The following is a 13,541-nucleotide window of genomic DNA, read 5'->3' as shown; positions in this document are numbered from 1 at the left end:
GAGCAGTGGCACTTGTGTGTGTGGGTAATGTATGTGCTTTCTACTTTCAAACCAAGATCCCCAAAAAAAAATGAGGGGTTTCTCATGGTTTTTTGTATGGTTTATCTTGATTCCTAAGGGGTCACAAGAAAGCTAGCATTAATTAGTTTTTACATAGCATTGTGTGAGTATAAGTATATGGAATGTGGGAACTTAAAAAACTCCATGATTCAGAGAGCAAAAAATATGGTAAGTGTAAAGGTTTGAATAATCAAGTACAAATTGAAATAATTCATTTTTTATATTAATTAGCCTAAAAAAAAAACCTCAAAATAAACTTAGGGGAAGGCTTAGCGAAAGAGCTGAGACCACACTTCGATAAACACCTTGACAATGGTGTCATGGTAAAGCTCAGAGTTCAAGGTGAGGTAGCATTGAAGAAGCTCCACCAAGTCAATAGAGTTGTGAAGCTCCTTCTCGAGGATCATCTCCATCATGGACTCCTTGAAATCTTGGCGTGGATTGTAAGAGCATTTCACCATCGCCATACTGTCATACACCTTGCTGCTTGTACTGCTTGCCTTCTCTCTCACAACCCTCAGTGCCCCCTTGTACCAGCTCTCCCCTTCTATCCCATTATCATATTCGCCACCTTTGCTGCCTGCTCCCCTCCCCTTGCACCCACAACATTGATCATCCTTAATCCCCTTGTTGTTACCCTTATAATCACATTGATTATCGTCTATTGACCTCCTGCTAGAACTCTTGGAGAGTGAAGATTTGCTATTATAAGAGCATGTATTACACTTAATCGCCCTGTCATTACCATGAGAATCACCGTTTAATGACCTCCTGCTTGAGCTCTTGGAGAGTGCAGGAGGATTGTTGTGATAATCACATGGATTAGCATCTAGTGGCCATCTGCTTGAGCTCTTGGAAAGCGAAGGATAGCCTGGATTAGCATCTAATGACCATCTGCTTGAGCTCTTGGAAAGTGAAGGATAGCCTGGATTAGCATCTAATGACCTTCTGCCAGGATTGACCTCCGGATACACATCTTTGTAAATTGGTGAAGCTTCACTGTTGGCCTCATTTGCACAGCTTTTCGTGGAGAAAAGCTTCTTCTTTGAATGCACTAATTTGCCTCTCTGCTGCAACTTGAATCTCCTGTAGTTTTTGGAGACAGTCTCCAATTCACTGTCACTGTGTGCTGAATCACTACAACGATCAAAGCTTAACCTGCCACAAAGTAGCCTGTCTTTACTTTCCCAATGTGAGAATTCATTAGAAGATACCCTCCTATGCCCTTTGTAATCATCACCCTCATTTTGCACCAATGCAAACCTGCATTCTTCATGCTTTTGCATGTTTCCTATGGGCTCTTGTGCCAATTGGGTTTGCAGAGAATTGGCTCTTAATCCCACATTAGCCTCTAATTTGTACCTTGACAAACTCTTATGCACCCTTTCATTGCCTTTGCATGAGCACATGCCATTACTGCAAGAAAAACTATCATGAGTACAGTAAAAAGGGCTTGGAGTGACCTTAATTGGCTGCAAAACCTTGTTTATTGCCTTGTTTGGCCTGTTTGGAGTGTCCCTTTGCACTGTAGTAGTTCTTTGTTGCAGCAAAGAGTTAGTATTGTCAATCTCTTCAATGGTAGTGAACAGCTCACTTCCTTCACTTGTAAGAGAAGACAAGTCCCTTTCCCAGACAGAGCTTGAAGCTCTATCAAACCCTGCATCAGAAGAAGATGAAGTGCTCTGCCAAGTGAAACTTGTAGAAGCATTGGAGCTTCTGCCACCTTCATTGAGTGGCTTGATTTCTTCATAGATCATTTTGCTTGCAAATCTTCTATTATGTTCCTCAAATGGATGGTTTAGAGAGAAATCAAGTAAATCAAGGTTAAGATCATCATGGGAAGAAGCAGAATCAAGGATAGGGGTAGGCAATGCAACAGAGGGGATGGGGCTAGAGTAGTATTTTCTCCTATCTTGTGAGCTGAGGGCTTTCAATTTGGACTCCAATTCTCGCACATTCAAGTGGAAACCCTTCTCTTTGGGGGTTTGAGAAGAAGAGGGGTGAGGGGGGGTTATATGGGGCATGGTTGGGTGATGGGTTTTCAAGCTTGAGGGGGGGGTATCAGAAGCAATGTTGATGTTGTTGTTGTTGTTGTTGCTGCTGTTGTAGACAGAATGGCCTTCTCCCTCTTCATTTAAGGGTGACTGTTCTCTTCCTTGGAGGGGGCTCTTCTTCGGCGGAGTATCCGGAAAAGGGATGTCAATAGCCTTGTGATTAACCTGAGCTTCATACTTCCTTCCTGCAGCACCAAGCTTGTGTTGAGCTGCAACCTTGGTTGGAGAAGACCTTTTGTAAGAATGTGAGCCTGTTTTGCCTATCTCTTTCAGCCTGTAATACCAAGCATTAGGCATAACATGAGCCAAGTTCAACCTTAATTTCCCCATGAAAGCAGCCCCTAAAAAAGGAAAAAACTTCACTAGAAGTGGATTAATGCATGGTGCTCTACTAAGCAGTGAAGAATTTGCATTTGGAGCTCAGCAAAGTGGGCTTCTCAAAGGGCAATCTATGCGGTGAGAGGGGGAATTAGGCAAGAAGCAAGGCAAGACATAGGGGCTCATAGAGGCTCTCTCTCTCTCTCTCACACACACACACACACATACACACCTCTCTCTCTCTCACTCACACACACACACACACTCTCTCACTCTCTCTCTCTCTCTCACACACACACACCCCTCCCTCTCTCTCTCTCTCTCTCTCTCACACACACACACACCCATATAGAAGAATTCACTCTCTCCTAAACGCATAATTGTGTGAGCCAAAGTACCATCTTCCAACCCCTAAGGCGTGGGATTTAAGAGACAAAAAGCCTTGTGATCCCATTTTCACACACGCCGGCCGTTTCTTCGTCCCCTCTTAAAGTGCCTTTTTTTCGCATGTTTTTAATCAGGATTCATTGGCCTCCAACGCCGACCATCCTTTTCTTTATTAGCCCCTCTTGTCTCTAATAGGCTCCCTATCGCTTCTTCCTTTAATGGCCCCTCTCGTCCTACTACCCAACATTTACCTAGTTTCTAAGTAGGTTATACGTACCTAGGCCACACATAGAAGGCATATATCTTATTTAGGGCCCTTGCACACTAGCCATTGACCATTGTATGCCTTTTCCTAAATTTTATGTGTGGACGGGTTTCCTGGAGATGGACGAGGGAGATATCCCATGCATGGGAGATCTCCCCCAATTTCTAGGCTTCTTTTGCTCTGGATTTTGGACAAATTAGTAGGCACCCAAAGTCGTGTAAACCCCCCTTAGTGTTGCATGACAATGAAGCTTGAAGTTTGATGGTGGAAAAAACTGGATTCACATTAGTGGGACACTGATCCTCCTTATTGAAATGTGGTGTTCCATGTCAAAGTTTAATCGGTGGGATGGACACTTGAATTCATGAAGGGTATTCTCTAGAAATGATCGGTTACCATCTACACACTTGTGAAACCATTAAAAAATACACTGCAGAGATCAACAAGAGAAGAATTTCTCTATAAGGGGGCTTTTAAGTGCTTTTCATCGATCAGCTAAGAAAGCCACACTCTTGTCGAGATTATGTTATTTTCCCCTTGCTCAAATCATGGAATTCCCTTAAGAGTCTTTTAACTGATAAAACAAACAAAAAAACTTAAATCGTAGCTTGACAATCATTAGTATTGGCCAGCATTTCCAATGTTTCCACAAGAAATGGTGCAATTGTTGCCATCATCACCTTTGTTTGTGTGTGTGTGTGTGTGTGTGTGTGTGTGTGTGTGTGAGAGAGAGAGAGAGAGAGAGAGAGAGAGAGAGAGACAGAGACAGAGACAAAGACAGAGACAGAGAGGGAGAAACTCATCATATTACATTGTCTATATAAATATATATGTATATGCATATATATCTAATACTAGTAAGAAACACAGAAGCCACATGAAGTGCCGTGGCCTCTCCATCTCTTTTCTACTAGTGGAAGGATGAAACAAGGTACCACTTGTAAAGTTTAAATTGGGCGTGAATGGATAATTGTATACGATGATATTTGATGTGAGTTGATAAACAATTATTCTATTTGTATTAAAAGAGGCACCTTAGGCTATATAGGTTAATATGAATGAGTGTATGAGGGATAGTGTCTTTAAAGGCAAGATTGTTACACTGGTCTTGGTCAAGAAATTCTAAAGCCCTTTCCATGCTGCACTAAAACAATGACAGATGGGTTGCATATCTTTTAAGGTTTTACTGTTTATATACGGTTGAGGATAGTTTTTTTTTACGAGGAGATTTTTTTAACCCCAAATATTATGGTGCGAGGAAAAGAGTGTGGTTGGTAGGGTGGGAGGGTGTGTGTGTGTGTGTGTGTGTGTGTAGATATATATATTTTCATGAGGTCTTATTTCATTCCTATTCGCACACGAAAATTTCACCCAACTACACACACACCATACTAACCACACACACACACACCCGAGTATCACAAGAGGGTACCACCCTTCCAAATATTGGCCACTTTATAGGCATGGACAAGCCGCGGGATGAAGCCCACAAGTTAATTGCTCGACCGATTGGAGTGGACACCCTTGCACAGTTTTGGTAGAACTGGGTGTTGCAAGTTGAGTCACGATCTTTGATATCCATGGCAACCATCGTTCTTAATCTAGGGAGTGAGCTTGAAGGACAAGCATTGCACATTGTTGTCACACAAGATTACTAAAGGAGAAGGTAGAAGCAAGCCCCATGATAAGGTGTGAGAATGACTGCCTACATACCCACCTGCACGCGTGAACACGCCCTTAGTATAAGATGTCCCCAAGAGGATTTGAACCCAAGACCTTCCATAAAAACTCTAAAGTCTTATCCAATAGGCTGCCACCTTGGGATTGTGGGGGATATATTGAACCCCCAGGCCAACCTAAAACCCTCCCTCCTCCCACACACACAACACAAAATCGTCCCTCCCCCATACACACAACCCACACATCCACTCACTCACCCCAACCCCCTAGGCCGCGGGGCGTGAGGGCACGGCACGGAAAAAAAAAAAAGCAACCGCCCTCCTTTCCCTATTCTTGGGCACAGTTATACTATAGAGTTATAGTTAAATGGACTATGTATTGTGGGTGGGTGCAATGGGGGTGGTCGGTGAATGCAGGTGCAATGTGGGAGTGAATGCGTTTTTGCTAAGAGCCAACAAGCGTCGTAGAACACAGCTTGTTGAGAGCAGCAATTCTCTCTCACAGATAGAGGAGAGTAGACACGCACTCTCCTCAATGTTGCTGCTGCCTTGAAATACCAACCAAAGAAGTCCGGAGTACGTCCCCCACACCGTCACCTTGCTGCTGCTGCTGGGCGAATGGAGTGAGGCCATGGCAGCTGGTGGTTATGAGTGATGAGCCTCCTCCTTTTGTTCTGACGGCTCCTCAAGACTCCAATCTGCAGGCTTGTACAAACTTGAAAGCTCATGTAAGATCTTTAAGGATAGTAGGTTACTTGCATTATATTGTAGGGACCTTGTGTAACCAGCTTGATAACTAGCATTAATTCTACTTTCAAACACCCCCCCCCTCCTCCAAGGTGTGGGACTTTGGATTAGTTACCACAACAAAGCTAATATCCTTACCAATATACTTACCATATCTTGGATGCACATATTATCAAGCAAACCTATAATGCTTGCGCAATTGTGCTGAAGTTGGTAGAACGTTTGGGTTCTATTGCGAGGACCCAAGTTCGATGCCATCAAGCTGCACGACGGGGTTGTGTGTTGTGATAGCCGATGGATAATCCACCTTCCCACTAGCAATTGTGCCTGTGGTTTCTTGTGTATGTCTTAAATGTAGAATCTCAACGTTCAACATGCAAAACATAAGGTGAATTTTTCTCTGTCTAAGAACCAATATGAAGCAAAAAAAAAAAGAGAGAGATGGGATGTGAGATAGTCAAGAGCTTCTCAAAAGCTAAATTTTGCAGTAATTGACTCGCATCTCCCAATTGGCAACCACATAACATGCTTAAATGGACAACACGTAAAGCACAAACTCCCTTACATGTGAGGTGGAGGCAAAATTCATGGTCATAATAAGAAGTGTGGGATTACTTGCACTATAAGCCTTGTTATGCACTAGCCTAAATGGATAGCATATCAAGCATAAACTCACTTACCTCCAAAAAGAAGGAAAATTTGATGACGATACGGGGCTCAACTTTTGTCTCATAAAGTATGGATAAAGGTAAGTGCCAAGATGTGGGTTTTTTCTTGGGTGCCAATCAATTCCCTGTTTTTCTTGCTAGAGCTCCTAAGTAGTCAAAGACCAAGCATTAATAATCCACAAAAATGAGGTGAGTAGAAGACTAATACATCCCTTAAAAGGGTGAGGACATCATGGACCTGTCTTTTGGCTTTGTCAGAGGACTAGCTGATTGTTCTCTTGGAGTCCTCTGCTTTACTGGAGTTGGCTTCAGCATTAATAATTACCTAGAAAGTGAAAGAAAGCAAAAAAGAAAAGAGAATAAAGATAAGCTTATTCAAAATAACATAAATAAAATAGTGTGCTAGGAAGAAGATTTACAATTTCACCTATGCCATGGTTGGCTAAGAGAAAGCAAAGAAAACAAAAGAAACGAGGGAGAATTGCATCTCTTAATCCTTTATAATGTTTGATTTAATGGGCCATTAGCCTTGTTATTTAAGTTATCCAATCATTCTAATGAGTTCTTAAAATCTAATGCCATAGATATTGTCTTGTTAAACTGCCTACCATAGTCCAAAATAGTACTTTTCTTACCTTCTCATTATTGCACCTCATATGCCTCACTTATTAATTAATTAATCTATTTGAATTATACTCACGAGTTAATCTATTTGAATTATAATTTTTTTACCTTGTCATCATTACACCTCACATGCCTCACTCATTTTATCAATTAACTGTTGTGGATATTGTCAGAAGTGAAAACCAATTGAAGCGTCATCATCAACTATATCAACGAGGAGTACAGTTGCTAGTTCTAGATCCTTTACATATGAATCATTTTATTCAAAAGTTTCTTTATGATAGAAGCTTGAGGGGTATGTGACAGAGGGTGTCTAGTTCTAGCTCCTTTACATGTGACTCATCTTATTTGCTTAATTATCACTGAGGGGTATGTGACAAAGGGTGTCTAGTTCTAGCTCCTTTACATGTGACTCATCTTATTTGCTAGTTTCTTTTAATGCCTAAGATATGTGAATTTCCTTAAGGTGCCTATAATTTTGTAGCAACATAGTGATGACATACTAAAGGAATCTTTTTTGTGGATTTACATTAGACATAGTGAATGTATGATTGAGTTAGTGAAATTCTCCATGTTAAGAAAATTGGTTGAAACACACACACACACACACACACACACAGCGCGCGCATGGACGCACATGCATAAACACATGTACATACATGAATGCGTGCACACATGCATGCACACACACATGCTAATAATGTATGAATACATGTATGTTTGTATGCACTACTAGCACATTCATGCACACACATACATTGTGTGCATACATGATTATAAATTTTAATTTAAATATAATTAAAAATAAATAGTAGAAGATAGCACATGTCCATGGCATTGAAAATAAATAAAGAAGATAGCACATGTACATGGCATTGAAAATAACTAAAGAAGAAGGTGTGAGTGTGAGTAAAGGGCTTGATGATATGCTTCAATTTCATGACATAAACAATGTGCTTTACTTTGTCCAAGAGTTCTTTACACCTCCAAAACCTATTATAAATGTATACTCACTTGTGATTATTGTTGCTCACTTAATGAAAGAAACTTTAATGTTGATATTTTTCCAACTTTGAGACATTCTCCATTAAATATGCTTAGTAACTTTTAAAGGCATAATCTACATAAATAACATATTATGAAAATCACTTGCTTGATTATAAATTCTCCATGCATTATTCACCAAAATTATGCTTGTTCTTTGATTGGTGTTGTTTTGTGTGGATACCTTGTGTCCAAGATCCATTATGCTTGTTCTTTGATTGGTGTTACTTAGTATTTTATGCTTGTTCTTTGATTGGTGTTACTTAGTATTTTATTACTCTTAGCTCAAGATGATCATTATGTGTGATTTTAACTTAATTCTAATCATCTCAGCTTTGTGTTAATGCCTTTGTGTGGGTGTTGTCTTGTGCAAATACAAATTTCAAGTTGGTATTAGAGCTTCCCTTGGGAGTGCTCTTGTCTTGTGAGTCTTAGAAAGGGCATCCTTGTATGTGGGTCATTGTGATTGTATTATCTCTAATCACTTTCATTAGTGGGGGTGTCACACTTGTGAGTCCTTTTTTAGTACTTTGTTCATCATCCCATTGAGTGGTATAATTAGTGATTGGTAGCATTATGTGTGACATGAGTTTCTCTCATCCTTTATTAAGTGACACTTTGTAGAATGTGTCAGACATTTTGTTTTAAATTCATGTGATTATTATCTTTAAATCATCTTGATTATTGGAAAATCTAGAGAGAAGGAGAAATCTATTGGGAAGCATCCTTTGTGATGTTAAAAAGAGAGAAGAAGAGAACTCTTGAGAGACAAAGAGACAGAGAGACAGAGACCAAGACAGAGAGAGTTCTACAAATCAATGAAGAAGTAATGAACCAATCTAATATCAACTTATTTTTTAGCTTATTTGATGGTATAAGAAGCTACTAAATTATTGGGACCAAAACTCTATATACAATGGCTTCATCATGGTGCAGCATTGGGCTATCTTCAACATGATTCTAAGTGAGTGAATCTAAGTAGTAGAGGTAGTAGAGGAGTGCTCACTATGAGGTTAGTACACACAACATCAGAACTAGCTCCAAAATCAAAAGCAAATCATTGTGTTTTTCTGTGTATCTTCTGGGGAAACCTTCTCCTATGGCCAATCTCCTCCTTGACTGCAGATTGGTGCCAATGATGAGCACATTTCTTGATACAGGCTAGTAGAAAGAATTCATTTGTGTGAAATGTTAAGATAAAGCAGAGCTTACTTTTTTCCCTTCGGATGGGCAATGATCAAAGCCCTAGTGCCCTAGCATTCTCGGCTCTCCTATAGCTCACGACCTATGGAAAATGCGCTTTTTGCTAGCCTCTACCTGACTATTTGCAAGTCTCTTTCTGTGAGCATAAAGACCAGTGTAATTAAGGTCATTTTCAGCTCATCTACACCTATGATTAGAGGCCTTTAAGCACGCCACAATGCCTTCAATCTACAATAGAGCAAGGTGGATGGATGAAAGGGTGTACATACTATTGGCATGCATTATACTATACTTTTCATGTAGGGTAACGAGTGAGTAGAGTGAAAGTTTCAACACTCAAGGTGGGTAAGCCAAATTAGTAATTCTAGGAGTCTAATTAATTTTAATGATGTTAGGAGATGGTGCAGTACTGGAAAGTAGGTGAATGAGCTGTACTTTGAGATTTGAATGAGCATTTTGTGCATGTGAGCTGCCATAGCCACTCCTTCTCAAAGGGCTGTGTTTCTCACTATTTTTCCTGATAGCAGAATGGCAGGACAATAGTCTAGTGTATCAGACTAGTTAGGCAATGTCATGGGAGACGAGTAGACTCCCGCCAAAAATTCTGGATACAAAACACCAACCCTTACGTGGTCATGAGGAACATTATAGACTCCACTCAACTGGACAGGCTCATGCACAATGTTTCCCAACTCATGTTTTGCATCTCTCTCTCTCTCTCTCTCTCTCTCTCTCTCTCTCTCTCTCTCTCTCTCTCTCTCTCTCTCTCTCTCTCTCTCTTACACATCATGTACCATTAAGCAGAAACATGACACATATAGACATCCCAGAATAACATGTGACATAGATGAGAGAAGCAATGGCAAGTGTGTTTTTTATTTCATTCAAGACAAATTACATAGTGACACAGAACTAGTACCCAGCATAGATAAACACTTGCCAGATTCTACATGCTACAAGCTTCATGAAATAAGCATCAACTAACAATGAAGGCTTGACAAATCTACACTTTATCACACTATTAGTAAGTTTGCTCACACTACTCTCAGCATTCCTCTACACCCAGCATCATCTATTTTTGCAGTAGTTGGTCACCCTTTTTAAAAAGTGCCTTCTTGATCTTGGCAATGGCTCCATGGCGGTTACAATCCTCCACCCTCACACGTGTGCTACCGTGGTCGTACTCACATTGTGCGTTGTGGGTTCTGCTCCGCCTGCTGCCACTCGTCCTTCTGCCGCTACTACACTATCATGTGCAATACCTGGCGCGCCTGGTGTTTGAGCTTCTGCTCCTGAATCGGTACGCTTGACAAATTTTTGCTTGAATTTTATGAACATCTCTAGGGATGTATTATCCAGGACGTACACCTCATCGGTGTAGGTGGCTCCTTTTTAGATCCTCTTCAGTTTTTGCATGTTCTTCTAAACATCCCAGACCCCTGTTGCTTGCTTGCAGTGTTTTCTGATCAAAAAGTCTCACCACCGATCTGAGTGAAGTTTGCCCTTGTTTTTTCTACCATAGGTATGGGTTTCCATTCCACTTGGGCTGCTTCTTCATACTCTCCCAAATTATCTGATGATGGGTTTTCTGCCCTCTCTACCACTGGTTCTCGAGTGCCCCATTTCCACATATTGGTGCTTCCGGGTTTCTTACCTCCGATGTCTTGAAACAAAAATTGAGAGCATGGGTGCTCCAGGGGAAGAGGTTTCCGGATTCGTATGGACTTTATTCTTTCTACATTTTTAAAATATTGAGGCAATTCTATGTTTGCCCCTTCAGTAACTCAGAAAACATGACATGAGAGGCTTCAAAAAATGGGTTTTCCATGCTAGCCCATGGAGTGGAAGAACTAGTCGATCCTTTAAGGGTTCATTTTCTTTGAGAAAAGCTTGGTTGGCGTCCTACAGTTTCTGGACCTCAACCAGTTCTCTTCATTCTTTTCTGGGTACTCCGGGCATCAGCATTTGTGGGTTTTCTATGGCTAGCTCCGTATATCTGTTTTTACTTTTGAAAGTTCTGCCTGGAATCTGGCAATTTTCTCTTTTGCTTCCCTTAGCTCTAACTTCCATTGTAAAATCTTGTTTTCTGGGTTTGCTTCACCTTTTTTGGCCAATTGCCGTGCTTCTTCTATTTGTACTTGCCGTGCTTCTTCTATTTGTACTTGCAGGGCTGCCTTGTAATTTTCCCAATCTTCAGGCCCTTCTTTTCTTAGTTGATTTTCATTTTCTATGCATCTCTACATCTCTAGTTCCAATGCATTTAATTCATTGATGGGATCCACTTCAAACTTTGTGCTCCTTTCAAATTTTTGCTCGTATTCCTCTGCATGGTCTTGTGCTCTGTCTCTCTTGTGGATTGCATCTCTTAATATGTCTGCATATTCCTTTGTGGGTGTGGCTTCCTCCAACTCCTGCTGCAACACTTTGTTCCTTTCAGCTAGCTTTCTTGCTTCTTTTTCCCAATGCTCTGCTTTCCACGAGGCGGCCTTTAATGTTGCATCCATCAGACTCTAGTCTTCACTCTATGTTTGTTTCTCCTTTTCGAAAGTGCTGGTCTTGGAAGATCTGTGACCCGTTGGCTATTGTTCCTGTTGTTGTTGCTCCCCATCTCCCTCATCATTGTTGTCCAAGTCATGGATTACTTGTTCAGGTTTGTAGCAAGACACCTGCTTATGGATTTCTACCAGAGCTTGCAGCGCTTGATCCCATACTTTGCTTAGTCTAGCCTTTGCTGTATTGATTATCGTTGCTTTTTTTTCAATCTTCCACGTCCACCTCTACTGGTGAGATCATACCACAACATATGCTCCATACTAGCTCATGGCCTTCTGCTTCTTAGTTCAGTGTGGGAGTGCTTGATCTTTCCCTCCATCCAATTGAAGAGTGCCTCCACTGAATCCTATTGACTGGGTTATATTTCGTTCACATGTTATTGACTGGGTTATATTTCGTTCACATGTTATTGCACGCTTTCTCTTCTTTTCTCCTTAACTTTGTCCAGTTCTTTAATCTTGGTGGGTGCAGTTGGTGGTATTGCTATCTTCTGTTCGATGTACTGAATGGGCTTCTTTCTCCAAACCAATTTTTGTACCTTCTTAGCATTTGTTGGTCCTATTTGCTTTTATATCATCCTTCCCCATATTTTTGAAAGTATTTGCAGTATTGAACCTTGGGTAGGACTTCGGCACCCATATTGTTGTATTTCCCTGTTAATAACCCTGTGCAACTAGCAAATCCCTTCAAACCCATTGCTTTTGAGTGCTTTGTGGATGGTGGCTTAGGTTGGAATACTATTGGTGGACTTTGGATGATGGAGGCCTTCTCTTTCCCTTTTCTGAAGCTTAAACTTTTTGCTTTGATCCCCTAGTTACTCCTTTTGCATCATAGTCTCCCTGGGCTCGAAATTGGTTCTTAGGAACCCATTGCTGAATTACTGGAGACTTCGACTATTTTTTGTGTGGGGGCTGTGATGACGCCCTCTCTGGTACGATAGTTTTTTTCTTTGGAATTGGCATTTTCATGTCATCTATCATAGCTCGCTTTCCCTTGTTTAATGGGCTCCATAATGGCACGGTAATGATATCCTTGCCCTCATTGAGTTGTTTAGCCCTCTTATATTACAATTACTGGCACAAATCCATGATTTTTCTAGGATCATTTCTTCCCCCATAGATCCTGCAGGCATAACAAACACCTTCCCAACTAAGGGATTATTTCTGATGGAAATATTAACACTTAAGAATCCCACAGCTTTGGTAGTTGACAAATGCACACTTCGTACTTGTGCAATGGTGGCCTCAAGGTAAGGTTTGTCTAGAGCTTTCCATGTTTCATAAGAGATTAGGTTATGACTTGATCACGTATCGATTAATGCAATGCTTGTTGCATGACTTTTAGTCATGGATACTTTCACACTGAGATGTGTTGGCTCAATGTCCAAGTCATCCTCATCAAGGAGGGTTAGTGAAGCCATGTTCACATGAAATATTCTCTCTTGGAGTCTCTATTTGGGCTTGGCTTCCCTTGCCTTGGCTTCTTCCTGAGCTTGCTTGATTTTTTCCTTGGCTAGCTCTTTCTTTTGTTTTAGTAGATGCTCTTGCATGAGCATCTCTTGGGTCAATGATCCGTAATACTTTTTAAGCTTGCTTCCATTGATGTAACCCTCCATTTGCACACCCTCAATAGTTTCAATTCGGACCGGCCCTTGAGGTGTGATTTTGGACACTCAAATGGTCCTAATCCTTTGTACTTCAGTTTCTTTTTTTATGGTGTTTCCAACACCATATACATAAGGACAAGGTCCCCCGTCGGCTAGTTTTTTTTATTTTAGGTTATGGTCAAACAACACTTTCTCTACAATTTCTCGACCAAAAACCCATGTGATGCCATTAGCCGGGTTTCATCAAGTTTCTCTAAATCAACCAACCTTTCGACTATTGCATTTTCAGTTAATCTCTCTTGCACCATAATTCGCAGGCTTGGAACTAAGTAC

The 13,541-nt window shown here is 40.9% G+C and overlaps 1 protein-coding gene across 1 annotated transcript; it reads right to left on the bottom strand.

Moving 5' to 3' along the window:
• Window positions 1–234: 234 nt before the first annotated feature.
• Window positions 235–2,658, bottom strand: LOC147637576 (uncharacterized). Its single transcript, XM_086798912.1, has one exon. The coding sequence runs from the start codon at window positions 2,442–2,444 to the stop codon at window positions 330–332; it is 2,115 nt and encodes a 704-aa protein (XP_086655038.1). The 5' UTR covers window positions 2,445–2,658; the 3' UTR covers window positions 235–329.
• Between the last annotated feature and the right edge of the window lie 10,883 nt (window positions 2,659–13,541).

The sequence above is a fragment of the Cibotium barometz genome, chromosome 6, assembly GCF_041138505.1.
Source record: "Cibotium barometz isolate CiBa-2024 chromosome 6, ASM4113850v1, whole genome shotgun sequence".
NCBI lineage: Eukaryota > Viridiplantae > Streptophyta > Polypodiopsida > Cyatheales > Cibotiaceae > Cibotium > Cibotium barometz.
The sequence above is the reverse complement of the archived record's forward strand: the minus strand, read 5'-3'. Positions and strand labels throughout refer to the sequence as shown.

Excerpts from the sequence above, each read along its gene's own strand:
- LOC147637576 (XM_086798912.1), bottom strand. The coding sequence starts at position 2,444 with ATGGGGAAATTAAGGTTGAACTTGGCTCATGTTATGCCTAATGCTTGG.